The following is an 18,120-nucleotide window of genomic DNA, read 5'->3' as shown; positions in this document are numbered from 1 at the left end:
GGCGATGCCCGGCACAGCCCCACTGTTTTCTGGGCCCTGTGGGCGGGCATACGCAGGAGACACGGCCCCACGCTCGTGGACAGTGTCCTCTAGAAACTTGCTATGTCAGTGAGGTCAGGCTCTTTGAATCCGTCTGAACCAAACACGAGTGGTTTGTTGGAGCGGAGCACAGGAGAGAGGAAGGGCAAAGGTCACTGAGGTGAGGAGTGTCTGCTCCCTCCTCCCTCAGTGTACCCCCAGCCCTCCCTCAACACCCTCCCTTTCTCTTTTTCTCCAGACCACTTCCTCTTGCCTCTGGCTCCTCCCTACTGAGTAACTGTAGGTTTGCTTCACTTTCTATTTCCTGGCTATCTCCTCCCAGTGCAGAGAACTGACTGCCTGGCTGGCCGTGGAGAGCAGCAAGGGCCACACGGGCAGTGGAGAGATGGCCTTAAGCAGCTCCCAGCCTCCCTACCTGAACCCGGTGAGTTCTGGGGCTGAGGGCATGGCTGGTGCTGGCATGGGATGGCCCCGGCTGAGCCGGCTGCCTCCGCCAGGAGGAAACAGCGCTGGGTCTGTGGGGAAATGACCCGTGGGTTGCAGCAGGCGGAGGGCAGGTGTCCCGAAGAGGACACGAGGCAAAGAGCAGAAAGCCAGGAGGGGCAGTCCCAGCACACCCCATGCCGGTCTCCCTTGCATCTCCAGACTGGACTGGCGGGCTGATAACCACCAGGATTCATGCCTCTGACAAAGGTTCACGGAGCTCCCCTGGGAGCCCGTCCTAGGGATTCATGCCTCTTCGACAAATGTCCTAGGTGCGGGAAGTGCGGGGAGGGGGAAGAGGGGGGAGGCAGGCATAATAACGAGAAGAGTGATGGTTTGTATGTTCACGGGGCAGCGAGCAGGGCTCCCAGGGGAGGAAAACAGCCCAGCGCGGCGGTTAAGGGCGCTTACTTTGGAGATGGCCTCCCTGGGTCCAGCCATTTTACTAGCTGGGGGGCCTCAGGCAAGTTACTTTTACCTCTCTGGGCCTCAATTTCCACGTCTGTAAAAGGGGATCATCTTCGGGCTCACCTCCCAGGGTTGGGTAAGGGTTAGGGAGGCAGCATATCTAGAGTGTGGCCACAGTGCCTGGCACACGGTAGGGAGGGGGCTTTGGAAGTGTTTTGTATTATTAGGAGTCTGGAGGCAGCTGGGGACGCTTTCCGGGGGAGGTGTCTGCTCCCTGAGGGGTGAGTTAGCAAGGCAGAGGCAGGCCAAGGGTGTGTGCAGAGGGGCCATCTTGGGAACGAGAGGGGAGTGGGGCTGTCCCTGCAGAGCGGGGCCCAGGGGGCTCCCTCCAACCTTTGGCCACATGTGAGTAGACTCCGTCTGCCCGTGGCCTTGTGAGTCTTACGACCCCCACATCAGATGTGGGAAACAGGAGCTGAGGCCACTTGCCGAATGTCCCCAGATGATAAGTGGCAACTAAGGGAGGTGCCTTGACTTGCCCCCAGAAGAGAGAGGTGCCCACAGAGAGAGAGCAATTAACAGGGGAAGGCAGGCAAGCAGCAGGGCCCAGGAGGCCCAGGAGGCTTCGTAGGAGCCCCTCTGGGCCTTGGCCAAGAGCTTCCGGAGGGGCTGGGCTGATAGCCTGACAGAGGCTGCGGGGCAGGGGTGGGGGGAGGGGAGGTGTCGCTGGAGGAAGCTGGGCCTGGCTCCAGTTAGCTGGCCCTCCATGGGGCCCTCAGCGTCAAAATGTGTCACTTCGGGCTCATTCTCCATCAGATGAGAGATCCCAGAGATCCTCACAGGCCCCGACATTTCATGATTCCGGTGGCTAGTTTTTACTTGCCAATCCTTGCATTCGAGGGTTTCAGATGAGAAGGAGAATCTTCCTGCGGGCAACAGTGAGTTAAAACAGGGCCTTGGAGTCCGAACGAGAAAGAGGATGGGTGCAGTCCCCACAGGCACCAGGAAAACCTGCCCGTCCCACAAGGGTGCCCTCTCCCAAGTGGCCCTCTGACGTCCAGCCGTGGGAACGTTGCTTCCTCCCAAGGGTGGCAGGAAGGTCCCGCGGCCCAGCTGTTCTGAGGAGCCAAACGCCATGAGGGCCGCCTTGGGAATCTGGCCCCCCGTCTCCTGCCCACTCCCCACACGCCTCACCTGACCAGCCGTGTGCTGGGATTCAGACCCCATGCTTGTCACCAGCTGAGTGGCCTTGGGCAAACTGCCAAATCTTTTGTGCCTCAGTTTCCTCTGTAAAAGTGGCACTCAGAGTGGATAATGAGGTAACAGGGAAGGAAGGTCAGCCACCAGAGGGGCCTCAGAACCTGTAGGGCAATGGCTCCCTTTGGCCGAAAGCCTCCCGCCGCCTCCTGCCAGTGAGCCCTCTGGTGACCCTGGGCCTCCTCCAGAAGGCAGCTGCCGAGGCCGGCAGGTAGAGCCTGGTTCTTCCAGATCAGAAGAGGAGGAGAAAGTCCTCAGCCTCCAGGCACAGCCAGGAGCCGAGAGCAAGTTCTGACTCAGCAGAGTCACATCCTGATGCAAACAGCTGCCATTGTCAAAGGCCTGTGAACCAAGGGGCTTTCGTGTGTGGCAGTGTGTGGCATCTCATCGTGTGTGGCAGTGTGTGGCATCTCATCGAATCCTCTCACGAGCACGGTCAGGTTGGTGCTATTGTCCCACTGTCCTGAGGAGGGACCTGGGGCACAGACAGATCAAGTGACTTGCCCAGTAGGAGAGCTGTTACCACAAGGAGGCACGTCTTTGGGACCATAAATCCGAGAGTTCTCTCTCTCTCTCTCTCTCTCTCGCGCGCGCGCGCGCGTGCACGGGTCCAAATTCCACAACAGACTTGGCCCACCAGGCCTAAAACGATACAGATTTGTTCTCTTACAGTTCTGGAGGGCAGAAATCCAAAAATATAGGCTTCAGGGGAGAAGCTCTCCTCGCCTTCTCCAGCTTCTGGAAGCTGCCTGCCTACCGCGGCTGGGGTTCCCTCCATCTTCACGGCCAGCAGCTTCTTCTGTTGTCACACCTCCTACCACTAACTCTGTTCTCCTGCCTCTCTCTTTGAGGTCCCTGTGATGACATTGGGTCCACCCAGATAATCTAGGATAAACTCCCCATCTCAAGATCTGTAACTGAATCACATCTTTCAAATCCCCATTTGCTTCATAAGGTGACATACGGGAGCCACAAAGTCCAGGGATTGGAACGTAGACGTTTGGGGCAGCGGGGAAGGTGTAGTAATTATTCAACCCACCGGACCTCGTCGGAGTCGGCCAGTATTCTCGGTTTCTTTGAATCCATCCACAGATATTCTATGCCTAATAGGAGATGAGGTTTTGGGGGTGACAGTGGGGTTCATGGGGTCCGGAGCCGACGGCCAAGAAAGAATTCCCGAAGACGTCTTTGGTGCAGAAAGGTGATTTTATTGCAGCACGGGGACAGGATCTGCGGGCAGGAGTTGTTGCCCCAGGACTATGAAGAGACACCTGTTATATACCATGGGGTTGGGGGAGGTAGAGTCCAGGGGAAGTTTCCACTGAGATTTTCAAATGCTAGAGACTCATGGGATACCGGAGGCCTACGTATTGTCCAGCTAAGGTTGTTCTTCCCTCTAGCAAGACAGTAGAGAGTCTCTGGAGAAACATTTCACTCCGCCAGCCTCAAGTATTTGTCAATGGGCTGCAGGTTATAAGGAAATTTAGTGTTTTTTATTTTTTTTTCAACTTTTTTTTAAATTTATTTTGGGGACAGAGAGAGACAGAGCATGAACGGGGGAGGGGGAGAGAGAGAGAGGGAGACACAGAATCGGAAACAGGCTCCAGGCTCTGAGCCATCAGCCCAGAGCCCGATGCGGGGCTCGAACTCACGGACCGTGAGATCGTGACCTGGCTGAAGTCGGACGCTTAACCGACTGCACCACCCAGGTGCCCCAGGAAATTTAGTTTTATCTGCCATTTCCTTCTGCCTGTGTTCCCTACATCACTGTGGAGGGTGATGGAGGGTGACTATGATCTCTATCAGTTAATCATTAGTTTTTTCCTTTTCCTTTGTTCTTAGGCAGCCAGGAGTCCCTGAGGAATATCACACATATCCCACGGGGTGGGGGCGGGGGGGGGGGGGGAAGGCAGTGTTTGGGACCTGCCAGCTTGCCTTCTGCTCCCTCATCAATAAGTAAATGCATGTATATGGCCTCCCACCCATGTTTTTTCTACAAATGGGGTCATTTCGTATCAGTTCTCAAAGAATTCCCTTCTTCCTCTTCCTTTTTTTGTGGAGGCTACATCGAACCCATTTACTTCACCATCATCCTCTTGCTGAACTTTTCTTTCCAGTCCTCTGCTGTCACAATGCTGCGGTTGAATAGCCTTGTCTGCAGAGTTGTACTCCATTTAAAATAATCTTGGTTTTCGGAATTTGGGGACACGATTTAAGACACATTGAAAGCTCAAAACCTTTCTGGGGACATCGTTGCTTAGGATTAACCTGTGCTGCCCCGTCCCCACGATCTCACCCTCCCTTCTGTGTGCTGATAAACCCACCTAACCACCCTCTGCTTTTAGTTCTTCACACTTTAGTGTGAATGTGCTTAAGTGAAGGACGCATGCTTGCCAGGAGTATTTTTTTCTTTTCTATCTCTTTTTTTAATGTGTATTTGTTTTTGAGAGAGAGGAAGAGCACGAGCAGGGGAGGGACAGAAAGAGAGGGAGACACAGAATCTGAAGCAGGCTCCAGGCTCTGAGCTGTCAGCACAGAGCCTGACACGGGGCTCAAACTCACAAACCGCAAGATCATAACCTGAGCAGAAGTCAGATGCTTAACTGATTGAGCCACCCAGGCACCCCCCTCTCTCTCTGTCTCTTTTTTTTTTAATGCTTATTTATTTTTGAGAGAGGGAGAGAGGGTGAGAGAGAGAATCCCAAGCAGGCTTCGCGAGGCCAGCACAGAGCCCGACTGGGGGCTCAATCTCGTGAACTGCACGACCCTGACCTGAGCTGAAACCAAGAGCCCCAGACGCTTAACCAACTGAGCCACCCAGGTGCCCCCAAAATCCTTTTTAAAGAATTCTCCCCCCAGAAATTAGAAAGTTTTACAGAAAAGAAAATCCAGATTTCTGTCTTCTAAAAATTTGGGAGCTCTGCCGGCACAGGGCATGGGTGGTGATCACTGGTTAGAGCTGAACGCACACTGCCCTGTTAGATGAGGGAGGCGACGTCTAGTTTGTAATACTCCCCTCCAGTCCCTCTCGCCTATTGCCTTACCTGGACATCTCACTCACACATATCACCGGCCTGGCTCCTGTAAGCATTTCATTTTTGCAAGGAACTGACCTAGGGGAGAAGTTAGAGAAGGTGTGAACAACTTAACAAGTGTGAAAATTGACGGGGAGCTAGATGTCTCTCCCAGTCTAATGCAGGTTATACAACCACATTAGTTAAGAGGGATTCTGGAGTTAGGCTTTGACAGTTGAGAAATAACCAGTTTGGGGTTTCGCTCAGAGAGCCCAACATCGAAGAAGGGGGGCGGTAGAGAGACACCTGCTAGGTGCCAGCTTCTTCCGCAGACTTTTTCTTAATCATCAAACTGACACAGAAGGGGGGGATTTATCCCTCTGTTTACAGATGAGGAAACTGAGGCAAAGAGACGTTCAATAAGCTTCCCAAGGCCACTCAGGTAATGAGCCAAAGAATTAGCATTCAGACCTGGAGTATGTCTGGCTCTGAAAGGAGGCGTGCCTCACCATAACCGTTGGTCCTTTGAAGTGGCCCAGGAATGAGAATTTGACAAAGCTGGTGCCGAGGGGCCCTAGGAGGAGGACTCCGGAGGCTGCCGAGGGCCCGAGGAAAGGAACGGGGAGCCGAAACGCAGAAGTAGAAGAGGGGGCTGCCCCATGGCTGCAGAGAGCATCTGAGGAGAGGCGCTACCTGAGGTGGCTGGAAGGGCAAAGGTCATGGTCACCATGGTTCTATGGGCGGGGAGGGCAGGAGCAGGGGAGGATGCGTTCTTCCTGGCCCTGTCAGGCAAGTGGAAGGTTTATCCTCTAGAATGGGTGGGCTCTTTTGGTCCTTTGGGCCTCCTGAGTCCCCAGCCAGGGCTCTGGGGCCTTCGCTAGGAGCTTCACCTGGGGTCCAGCGCTCCCATCACTCCTTCCTCCCATCACTGGCTCCTTCCCATCTCGGGGCCATGTACATGTTACTTCCTCTTAGCAGTTGTCACTTTCGGACTCTCAAGGGAGGCCAGCACCCCATCACGTCGTCTCAGAGCCCCAGAGCCTCCCCGTCACAATCTTAGAATGTGTGTGGAACTATCTGGACTCAGATCTGCTCCCTCACGGGCCCGGAGGATCCATGAGGCTGACACACCCAGGCGCCTCTAGCAAGTGCTGGGGGGACCAGACGGAGGTGGGCCCACTGACTGACCTGCCTCTTCTCCCTACAGATCATCCCCTTCTCTGGGAAAATCCAGGGGGGTCTCCATGATGGACTTAAAATCACTCTCACTGGGAACGTTCTTTACTACAATGGAACCAGGTACCTGGAACTGTTTTTTTTTTTCTCTCTAGCCTCACCCCTTGGCAAACCGTGGCCCCTGTCAGCTCAGGTGGGTTCGCCCTACACCCTTGGAGCCGCTTGCGCCTGGCTCGGGGGATCCCGGGTGATCTGTGTGACACTACTGTCATCTGCTCATAGCGTCTGGCCACCATTAACAGAGATTCCCCATAGACATCGGGGTGACAGGAGCTCATAGTCTAAGGAGGGAGGCAGGCCAGCCCAGAAGCAGATGATTTTGTTCTGGGATCGAACTTTCTACACCATAACTGAGTGGCAAAAATATCACTTCCTTTATTTCCTGAACTTGCCCTTAAGTACTTTGGAGCCCTCATCTGGCTGATACAGAAATATTGAAACTTGCCATCAAATGCAAGTCGCTTTCAGTATCAGGGTCTTTTCTGGAAAATACTAAGTCGATCCAAAACACAAACACCATTTAAGTGCTGTTTCCCACCACCCCCCTCCTTCCCAAGGAGGGATTTCTGGGAACAGGGAGGCGGGGAGGCACTCGACTTCTCAGAGGCTGGAGGCCCTTCGGAAGCTCGGGCGGCCTTGGCTGGCCTCTGCTGCGGTCCAGCTTCTCGCCCACTTTGCACGGGGCCTGTGTACATGGGGGCTGGTTCCTGAGGTCCACGGTGCCCACGGGAGCCCGTCTGGACCCGCGGCCTCTCTCAGAAGCCTTTCTGCCTCAGTCTCCAATGTCTCTTGCTCACTGTGGTCCTCTCTCTCACCACCTGGCACGGGTTCTGGGACCTCCTGGACCCACCTTCACGTCGCTCCCAGGCCGGGCCCTACCTCAGCTCGGCATCTAGACTCTAGATGACTTCCTCCACCACCGTTTCCCTGCCAGGTGGACATGGTCGCGCTGACCGTGGGACTTGTCCCAGAGCCCTGAGCGCCCCCAGGAGACTCTGAGGGAAGGGAGGCACCGGGATCCCCCTAAACCCTGCCAGCAGGGAACTTGGGGACCTCACCTCTGAACTTCCCTTCTTTCTCTCTCCCTCTCCCTCTGCCTACCCCTCCCCTGGCACCAGGATGGCTTTCTACTCCCATCCTGTCTAACAGAGACTGTCCCACTTCTTCCTGCAAAGCTTCTGCACGCAGGAGTTTTCGCTTTCGTTTTCTTTTCTTTTTTTTTACATTTATTTATTTTTGAGAGACAGAAACAGAGCATGAGTAGGGGAGGGGCAGAGAGAGAGGGAGGCATAGAATCTGAAGCAGGCTCCAGGCTCTGGGCTGTCAGCACAGAGCCCGACATGGGGCTCGAACCCATGAACTGTAACGTGGTGACCTGAGCCAAAGTCGGACGCTTACCTGACTGAGCCAGCCAGGGGCCCCGAGGCAGAAATTTTCTAAGAGCTCCTCCAGCAAGAAATCGAGCGGCATCTGCAGGAATTTAATAGAATGACTCTCAAGGGCCGCTTCTGGGCTTGGTGCAGAGCCCGGCACCGTGGGGGATGTGGGTGACAGGAGAGCACTGTGCGTTAGCTGGGGAGACCGGAGTGACCCCGAGAAGCAGGCGGCGGACCACGCTGGTGCGCTGAGCTCAGGGAAGGCTGTGGACAGAGACGCCTCGGAGGAGAGCCTCAGGCTGGAACTTGGTTGTAGGACCTGAGGGAGCTCTGTCTGGGAAGAGACAGAACAAATGTTTACTGTGCCCCTTCTGGGAGCGAGGCTCCTCGGAAGGTTCTTCGTTTTAATCCCTCACCTCGGAGCCATAGGCTGTACCCAAAGGCAGTTTTGATAGTGAGAGGCTGCTTCCGAGGAGAGAGGCAGGAATGGAAATGGGCTTGGGTGGGGCTTTCCAGAACACCGCCTCATTAAGCATCCCCAAAGGAAGTAACCCACCTCCCTGGTGATGGTGACTTGAGGGTAGTGTGGCTCAGAACCGTCACAAATGACGCGCAGTGTAGAGGCTGGGGTCTGGGTCCAGACCTGCTGACTTCGGGGCCACCACTCCGCACGTCATGTGTGGGACGCACGCCAACCTCCAGTGAGAGACAGAGAGCTACTGCTTACTCTGTGCCTTAGAAACCAGCTCTGGAGGCCTATTCCCTCAATTCTGCATCGCCTTTGAATTGGTTTTCTTCTTTCCCAACTGAGCTGATGGGGGCTGGCCTCCGAGTATCCACTTGGCGTGAAAGCGTCCACTATTCTTGTTTACCCGTGTTCTACGTATTTTTAGAAAATCATACCGTAAGGGCAGCATGCAACAATTGCACAAACACACATGAAGTCCAAGCTAGGTGGACAGAGAGGATGGCAACAAACTAAGGATGGGTCCAAACCTGCCATGCAGGTTGTATGCAAGTTCGCAGACAGACCAAGTCAAGGGCGTGAGCCCCCCTCCCCCCACTTGGCAAGAAACCAGGCTTCGGAATCTCTTTCTGCCTAGGTTTGCTGTGAACTTTCATTCCGGCCCCAGCGACAATGACATTGCCTTCCACTTCAACCCACGGTTCGAAGAGGGTGGGTATGTGGTCTGCAACACAAAGCAGAACGGATGCTGGGGGCCAGAGGAGAGGAAGATGCATATGCCTTTCCAGATGGGGAACCCATTTGAGCTCTGCTTCCTGGTGGACAGCTACAATTTCAAGGTGAGAAGCAGCCCCCCTCGCCCGCCTTCCCACCGCCTCCTTCCCCTCCCTCCCCTCCCTCCCGGCCCTATCAGGTGCGGTGAGCAGCCATCAGAAGTCACGTGAGCTTTTAAATGGTCACGTGAGCAATGCCATTATACAGATGGCAGGACGTTTGCCTTGTAAGAACGTTAGCGATGGCCACAGTCTGCTCACACACCTTCACCTGCACATCTACAGGGACACCTGTTGCTGCTTTTACTCAGGAAATAGGAACTAGGTAAATCACCGTGGCGCTTTTGGGCCTTGCGGGTCTTTAAAGTTCTAGTTCATTCCATTCCTTTGCTGTAGGCTTTCCTCCCCTGCAGGTCCCTGCTAACGTTTGGTTTTTGCTAATATCGTTGCAGCCTTTGTCCGGGTTCCGCCAATGGCTTAGTTTTACATGGTGTTGCAAATTACGTAAGCAGAGTAGTGTCTCTGGGCTTGGGAGACAGGTGGGGGGTGAGTGTCCCCGTGTCTGTCCTTCTCTGTGCGAGCATGGATGTTCCCGTCCCCTTAGTGTACAACCTGCCTCTCCCCTGCTCCCCATGAACATGCTTATGCATATTTAAACACCTCAATGAGCTAACATTAGAAATATAAACTGATTGAGGCACCTAGGTGGCTCGGTTGGTTAAGCATCCGACTTCAGCCCAGGTCATGATCTCATGGTTCGTGAGTTCGAGCCCCACGTTGGGCTCTGTGCTGACAGCTCGGAGCCTGGAGCCTGCTTCCGATTCTGTGTCTCCCTCTCTCTCTCTCTCTCTGCCCCTCCCCCACCCGTGCGTGCTCTCTTTCTCAAAAATAAACATTAAAAAAATTAAAAAAAAAAAAAGAAAGGTAAACTGATTGCAATAAACAAATGACTGTAAGAACTGAAAAGCCCAGTAGAGCCCAGTAGGGACTGGGTTCCGATGCACTTTGGATCATAGGCCATGTTCTTACAACTGGCACAGCTCTGAAGGCTGGTGTCCCTGACCCCTGGGGGACAGATGTGAAAACCAAACACAGGTCTTAATTCCTGGGAGCAGGGGTTCAGGTCCCCCGCCCTGGCCTGAGACCACTGTTCTGGAATATGCACTTGTCTTCACAGGTGACAGTGAACGGGAGCCATTTTGTGCAGTACTCACACCGCGTGCCCTTCCACCGCGTGGACACCCTCTCCATCAGCGGTGCTGTGCACCTGTCCTACATCGGCTTCCAGGTCAGAATGTCCCTTTGGCACCCGTCTCAGGGCTGAGTGCAGGGCCCAGTCTAGCTGCACATAGGCCCTGCTGGGAGGGCCCAATGGTAGCAGCCAATGTCCTACCCAGGTGACTCTGGGAGCACACCTCCAGCTCCCCTGTCCTGTCCTTCTGTGTTACTCACTGTCTTTGTCCAGAACCCTCGTCTCAGTCTCCCAGACACTCTGGCCACTGCTCTCTGTCACTCTCTATTTCCACCATGCTTAGGAGGCCACGTGGCTCTAGAAAGAACCCAGGCTTGGGAATCCAACTGAATCTAGCTCAGATGCCTATCTCTGCCATTATCACCAGCTGTGAGATCTTACACAAGCAACTGTGCCTCTCCCAGCCTCAGTTTCCCCATCTGTGGAAGGGGCGTAGCCACTGCTGCCCCATGAGTTATTGGGTGAATTCAGTGAGCTCACAAGACGGCCTGCCTGGGCCCACGCCAGGGTCTATTGGCCCCTCTCCGTGTGTCAACATTTTCGAACGTGTGGCCAGCATCTAAAAGGCCAGGAGAAGAAGTTTTGCATTCTGGAAGTGGGTGGTGGTGACGGATGTATGACAGTGCCAATGTACTTAATGCCGCTGGAACCATACACTTAAAGTTGGTTGAGATGGTAAATTCACACGTGTGTCACCACAATTAAAGGGGAAAAAAAAAGGTGAGGAAAAAAAAGCCAGGATTTCTGGCTTTTTTGAAAACTGGGAGGATGGGGTATGCTGGGCGCACGTTCCCTCAGGGCCCCAGGAGGCTGAGGGGCACCGCTGTCACCATTTTTGGTCCTGGTGCTCCCTGAGATGAGAAGCGCACACAGCAGGCCCTCCATGGGTCCAAGCTCCTCTCTCTCTCTCGTCCTGATCTCTCACATTCCCTCCCTACCCAACTCTTTCCCCATGGGCCTGGGGAAGAGAGCAGGGGAGGGGAAGGGAGGGCGAAGGAGAAAGACGGAGGAGGGTGGGGGAGGGTGGGGCAGGAGCTCACTGGCCTGCTGTCCCTCACTGGAGCCGAATCCTCCCTCTGCCTCTCTGCATGATCCTGAACACTCTCCCCGGCCTGCCTGGCTTCCTCCCTCTGGCCCAGGCCCCTGCCTGTCTGACCTTCCTTGGCTCCATGAATGCTTCTCTTCATGCCTTGGTGCCTTTTGTTTTAACAGAACATGCGAGCAACCCCTATGCAGCCTGCCTTCTCCACGGTGCAGTTCTCCCAGACTGCCTGTTTCCCACCCAGGCCCAAAGGGCGAAAGCCAAAAGTGAGTTCAATGTGGAGGCCTTGGAGGCCGAGCGAGCGCTCATCAGGAAGGACAGAGGCTCCGAGAGGCTGGTTCCAGCAGGCGGGCCCCATGATGCCTACCCAAAGCTTCCCTGTCTCTACCACACCACCTGGCCCAGAGCTGGGGACCTGGGAGTCGGCCTTCCTTCCCCTCCTTAGTATGCCTGCATTGCACCCACACCTCTCCCTCCCGAAGCCACTGCCTTTCTTGGGCCAGGCCATCTGACCCTTGACTACAAGGACCGGGCTCTAGTTCCCCACTCACCCCGCCCACTGCGGCAGTGACCTCCCTACACCCAAATGCGACTGCGTCCTCTCCCTGCTTAAAAATCCTAAAGGCTGCAAACCCTTCTCAATAAAGCCTTAAATTCCTGGCAGGATGTGCTGAAACCACCCTGCTCCCACCCCAGTCCTGCCCCAGCCCACCTCCTGGCCACACCCCTTCCCCCATGAAGCTTAGGCAGCCTCCACTGCTCACTTGAGGCTCTCTGGGGCCACATGCTTTTTGCACCTGCAATCCTGGTGCTGAAAACACCCTGGGCCACCTCAGCCCCAGCCAACCTCTAACAGCCCTTCACTGCTCTGCTTAAATGTCACTCTTCAAGGGCATCTTTGCTGCTTGGAACATCGTTGGATGTCCCCCCCCACCCCAGTGTCCCCATGGACTTTGTATATATCTGTGCTATGCCAATTACCACGTCCTGTTGTAACTGTGCCTACGTATCTGTCCCTGTCCCTCCACCCCCTCCTTCCCTACACCCACAAGCCCCTTGTGGGCTGGGACTGTGGGTCGTTCATTTGTGTATCCCCAGCACTTAGCCTAGCATCTGGGCAAGCAGTAGGGGCTCGGTGCCTGTGGAGTGTGGTTTGCACAGCCAGCAGAAGGGGAGACCAGCCAGGGCAAGAAGGGTCTGCTGGGTGGGGACAGGGTCTAGGACAGGAAGGGAAGCATGGCCTGGCCCCTCCTTCGAGCACTGGAGCAGCGGGGGCTGAAGAAGGGGTGCCTCTCTACCCAGGCTTTCTGTGGCCCATCGCAGTACAGACAGGGCATGCGCCTTGCGCCCCGCTGACTTCAGGACCGGGCAAGCTTCAGGGAGTCTTGCAGGGCAGCCCGACTTCGGCTCTGGCCTGGGGACGACGGGGTGTGGTAGATACAATCAGCCAAAACCGAGTAGCAGTTTGGATTTTATCACTTACTACTGGGAGGAGCTTGGGCAAGTTGCTTAACCTTTCTGACCCAGCTGCCTCGCTAGCGAAACAGGAGCCGAGGGTGCCTCCCTTGTAAAAGTGTCAAAGCCAGAGCCTGGCACACAGCCGGCCTTCACTAAGTGGTTGACCTTACGGATGAAATAGGGCACCGGAAGTAGTGGTTTTGCCTCGGGGAGGGAAGGGAAGCTGTACGGTCTCTCTGCGACCCATCCTCTGCTCCCTCTGGAGGAGCCAATGCGGATGTTCCCCAATCTGACCGTACCCCCAACCCTGACTGTACCCCCCAACCCCGGTGGGCCTGGGATGGTGGGGGAGGCTCGCTCTGGAAGGCTTGCTAGGGAGCAGGAAGGAGGTGAGCGTGAGTCTGGGGAGGCATTTCTCACTCCACTTGCCGCCAGTGTCTCACCCTCGTGAAACACCAACGTCAACTACTGTTTGATTTTTCTCTTCCCCTTCAGTCCCCAGGCACTTGGCAGGCCAACGCGGCTCCCATTGTAAGTCTCTGGATTTCTCCCATCCTCTTAATTTTGCTTCTTCCGGTGGGTTCAAAGGAGGACGCAGGCTGGGCTCCGGGCCTCTCCCACGGGGAGGCCACCCCGGGCCGTCTGCCTGGCTGTCGTGGGGGGGGTGGGGGGGAGGGTGGAAGCAGGGCAAGGGGGTTGGCTGGCCCTCGTGAATTGGGAAACACCTTGAATTGCCCCCTGTCTGCTCAAGCCCCTGCCCTTTACTGTGAGCGGCCACAGGAGACCGAGGCCACACATCCACTCGTTCCTCTCGTAAAGCGAGGCTGTGCCACGTAAAGTCCCCTGAGGAGAAAGACGAGCCACAGGCCACAAGCGCAGCCATATTTCTTCTCCAAGTAGAAGAAACCTTTGCCCCTACCTCACCGCCTTGAGAGAAGATACCCCTCCATCCGCCAGTTTCGGGGGATCTGGCGGGGGCCATTGGGCTGCTTACACGCTCAAGATGGAGTCACCTCATAGGGGGTTAAGTGATGCCCTCTGGTGGCAGCTGGTGGTCTTGACGCCGCGGAGAGCCGGTTCAAATCTGGATTTCTTTCTTCCAGACTCAAACTGTCATCCACACCATGCAGAGCGCCCCCGGACAGATGTTCCCTGTAAGTTTGAAAGCTCGGGTCAGATCACGGCCCCACCGTGTGCCCCTTCACCAAGGACTGAATTCTCTAGTCCCAGAGGCAGGAAGGAAGTGCAGCAAAGAGGATAGAGTTTTGGGGGGTTGGGCCTTCTGCTCGGGAGGCACATGAGTAAAATGCCCCTGGGGACGGCAAAGATTCTGGAGCGGGTTTCTCAGGGACCAGCAAAAAACCTGGTCCTGCTGTCACTGAGAGGGGAGTGCAGCCGTCCCAGCACGTGGGTATGAGACTCTGCGTCCTGAGGACAAGCCCCTGGCATGTCACCGCGGGTCACAGGCTTAAGCTGCTGCTGCTTCTCCCGCCCCGGGCACAAATCAGAGGGGAGGCCTGGAGTTAGTGCGGCTACCTGCAGGCAGGCGGCCACGATGTCGGGGGACATGGCAAGAAGTTTCACCAAGGCTGACTTGAGAAGGAAGGCGAAGCCGAGAGGCCAGGGGCCTCTGGAATGTGGGGGTCCCATGTGGGTGTGCACTCCCAAACCAAACTTCCTGGTCTCTTTCAACAGAACCCCGTCATCCCACCTATGGCGTACCCCAACCCAACCTACGTAAGTGGTTTCTCTGGGAGGGGCGGACGCCTTGTGCAAGTAGGGCAGGGTGGGAGGTGAGGGGCAGCTTACAAAATTAAGGCAACCCTTTAGTAAGCTAACGTGTGAAAACATCCAAGTGAATTAAAAGGCTGTTGAAAGGAGCTGTCACCTTTAAAACTGTCCCTTCGACATGAGCATAGGCTAGGGCCTTCCCCCCAGCCCAAGCATCCTACGGCATCCGGCCAAAGCTCTTTTCATGACAACTTGAGCCCGTTACTTTGAGCAATGCTGGAAAGTTTTCCGTTGGCATTTACTGAACCAAGTGAGGATATTACGGAGTTCTTTCTTGAAAATATATTACTCTCAGAAGTGGCCGTCAAACTCAGCTGACAGTCCATATTCATGGAAATTGGCACAAAGCCCCCCTGCGACTGACCTGTCCCCTCTCCTCCTGATAGTCGATGCCTTTCTTCACCTCCATCCCGGGTGGGCTGTACCCCTCCAAGAGCATCATCGTGTCTGGCACCGTCCTGCCCAGTGCCCAGAGGTAAGCCAGGGCCTTCAAGAAGGCTCTCAAGGTCCTCTGGTCGTCCCCCCCTGGCTCTGGGCAGGCTGGGAGGGGTAGGGACTCAGAGCTCAGTGGGCAGAAGAGGTTCATGGGAGCTGCCCATGCCCAGGTTCCACATCAACCTGCGCTGTGGGAGTGACATCGCCTTCCACCTGAACCCCCGTTTCGACGAGAACACCGTGGTCCGCAACACACAGGTCAACGGCTCTTGGGGGTCCGAGGAGCGAAGCCTGCCCCGAAAAATGCCTTTTGTCCGAGGCCAGAGCTTCTCGGTAAGATGCCGCGGCCGGAGCACAGAGGGGGTCAACGGGCAAACAAAGCAGGGCGTGGAGGGCATCTGGGGGCACCTTGAAAGATGTGGGAGCTGAGGCCTCTGGGGTGAAACCTGGGCCTAGAAGAACAGAACGTGCCCCCCAGATGGCTGCTATTACTGTTTTCCTCGTACTGTCCCACATAGGGTGGGTGGCGGTGCCTCTGCTCGCCAGTGAAGGGACAGGCTCACAGGTACAGGTTACTCGCCTGAGGTCACACAGCCAGTAAGTGCCAGGTGGGGCCCAAGCATGGGTCATTCATTTACCTCTCACTCATTCAACAATCCCGGACAGGTCATTGGAAATAACAACTGGTCTGTGCAGAGAGCAAAACAGACTAATGGGATCGAGTGAGCCCTGGGGCCCTGATGGGGACAGCTGTCAGAGGGGGCCCTAGTGCAGCTGAGACCTCAGAAGAAGCCCGCCTCACAAAGATCTGAGGGGGCATTCCTGGTGGGCGGCAGAGGGGGCAGCTATTCCCGCAAAGGTAGAGTCAGGGGCATGGTCTGTCTAGGGACAGGGAGGCCAGGGGCTTCTGGCCAAAGTGACAACAGAAAGGTGTGGGTGGTGAGGCTGGAGGCCCGATCACACAGGGCAGGTGTTCTCGGCCCCACCTACGCATTCGGTTCACCTGGCCCCATCCCAGCCTGGACATCTTATCTTAAAATATGCCATGATACTCCTCACCCAGGCTTGGAGGTGACTGACGTAGGGCCTTGAGAGCTGTGGGAAGAAGTTTGGATTTCAGTGCAGCGTGCTGTTATGTTTCAAGCCAGAGAGCAGTATGCATGGATTCCTAGGTAGCTGTGTGACTTTGAGCAAGTGACTTCACTGCTCCGGGCCTCAGTTTTCTCATCTAAAAAAATGGGGCTAATATGGAGCGCCTGGGTGGCTCAGCGTGTGGGTTCAGCGTCCAACTTTGGCTCAGGTCGTGATCTCGCGGCTTGTGAGTTCAAGCCCCAGTTGTGTTGACAGCTCAGAGCCTGGAGCCTGCTTCAGATTCCGCGTCTTCTCTCTCTGCCCCTCCCCCGCTTGTGCATGTGCACTCTCTCAAAAACATTACCAGAAAAATGTTTTTAACGGGGCTAATAATAATCAGTCTCATAGAGATGTTAGAATGAAATGAAATAATGTCTGTGACAGGCTTAGGACAGTGCCCAGGGCACAGTAAGTGTGCCGGAAGTGTCAGCTGTCCTGGTGATGTTTTCAGACGTGGTCTCGCTGCCTCCGGGAGCACATGTGGGGTGGGAAGCACAAGTCAGGAGGCTGCACTGCAGGGGTGCGGGCATGGAGGCTGGCTGGGTGCCAGCCACTAGGGACATGGATGCCACAGGCCAGTGTTCCTACCCCTAGAGGCTCGGGGTCAGTGGGAGAGTGGGGGTAGGGTGGGCGACACGGCCTGAGGGGCATCTGACCAGGTGGGGGAAGGCAGGGGAGGCTTGCTGGTTGGGGAGAAGCCACCTGTATGGGTGCAGGGGGGCAGGGGGGGCAGCGCGGCGAGCACAGAGGAAGGGGGAGCGGGGCATGTAAAGGCACAAGGGGAAGAACAGGAGGTGTGTGGAGGGAAGGGTGGGCTCCCCCAGGTGGGCTGAAGGCAGGTGTGAGACTTGCTTCATGTTTGAGGAAGGCAGGTAGGTGGTGGGAGACACGAGCCTGCATTTAGGGTTGAGGACTTTCCAAGGGGAGTGCAAATAACGTGGTCTCCATGCAGGTGTGGATCATGTGTGAAGGCCACTGCCTCAAGGTGTCCGTGGACGGTCAGCACCTGCTTGAATACTGCCACCGCCTGAAGAACCTGCCTGCCATCAACAGCCTGGAGGTGGCGGGTGACATCCAGCTGACCCATGTGCAGACATAGGCGGGCTCCCTGGCCCTGGGGGTAAGGGAAGGGGCATGCTGCTGTTCGGATCTGCTCCTCACCTCCACCTCCCCTGTCCCTGCCCGGGCCTTTCCAGCCACCTGACGATCTGGGGACTTTTCTGGAGAGACTGTGTCCTTGTCTGGCTCTGCTTCCGGCTGCAGCCAGCCTGGAGGGGAGGAGGGCAGCTGGCGGCGGGTGGGGGGCGGCGCCTTCCTCAGAGCAGTACCTGGGGCTCCAGCAGCCACCCCAGTCCTGCCGTCTGAGGAGAGGGGGGTGGTCCCCACAGGTTAAGCCCTATGTTCAGTCCCCTTGGCAGAAAGGGAGAGCCCAAGATCCCAGACCAGGCCTGCACCCCATCTGCCCCTCTGTCACACTCCCTACCCCCTGCCCCCGGGTCAACTCCGCCTCAGCCCCAAGCCGTTCGTTCTAGTGGGAAGCTGTGTCCTGGGCCCCTCCCCTTTCTCCTACCTTTGACCTTGCCTTGCACCCAGCTCCCACCCTCCCTGCTCCTGGAAAGATACCCTGAGGACGCTCCCCTGATCTCCACCAGCCAGCAGGTCCTTTCCCAGCCTCCTTCAAAGAAAGACAAATGCTTATGGGCACCTGTGCATGGGCTCACTGTGGTTATTGAATGTGTCTGAGACATTCTGGAGTCTCTGGAGTTGGGGAAGTTCTGGGCAAGGGCAACGGGAGGAGAGAGCATGGGTTCACTGATGGGGTGGGTCCTGACATCCACACCTGCTCCCAGTGGGTCCCTCACACACCCCACGTGGGTGGGACGAAGCAGGTTGGGCTCGGGCCTCCTGGGCAGGAATCTGTGATGCAGGAAGCTTGGTAACAGGCCAACCCCGCAAACT

The 18,120-nt window shown here is 56.0% G+C and overlaps 1 protein-coding gene across 3 annotated transcripts; it reads left to right on the top strand.

Annotated features, from left to right (window-relative positions):
- Positions 1-312: 312 nt before the first annotated feature.
- On the top strand, positions 313-17,871 carry LGALS9 (galectin 9). 3 transcript variants are annotated; one of them, XM_043583613.1, is made up of 11 exons: positions 316-463; positions 6,409-6,500; positions 8,917-9,118; positions 10,230-10,340; positions 11,517-11,612; positions 13,300-13,335; positions 13,908-13,958; positions 14,500-14,541; positions 14,982-15,070; positions 15,201-15,363; positions 17,114-17,871. In XM_043583613.1, the coding sequence occupies exons 1-11, from the start codon at positions 425-427 to the stop codon at positions 17,258-17,260; spliced, it is 1,068 nt and encodes a 355-aa protein (XP_043439548.1). In that variant the 5' UTR covers positions 316-424; the 3' UTR covers positions 17,261-17,871. The 3 variants fall into 3 exon arrangements, with proteins under 3 accessions (XP_043439549.1, XP_043439550.1, XP_043439548.1); XM_043583614.1 differs by lacking the exon at positions 11,517-11,612 and having other exon boundaries at positions 313-463; XM_043583615.1 differs by lacking the exons at positions 11,517-11,612; positions 15,201-15,363 and having other exon boundaries at positions 314-463; positions 17,114-17,192.
- Positions 17,872-18,120: the final 249 nt, after the last annotated feature.

The sequence above is a fragment of the Prionailurus bengalensis genome, chromosome E1, assembly GCF_016509475.1.
Source record: "Prionailurus bengalensis isolate Pbe53 chromosome E1, Fcat_Pben_1.1_paternal_pri, whole genome shotgun sequence".
NCBI classification, from domain to species: Eukaryota; Metazoa; Chordata; class Mammalia; order Carnivora; family Felidae; genus Prionailurus; species Prionailurus bengalensis.
This window is presented reverse-complemented; position numbering and strand designations above follow the sequence as displayed.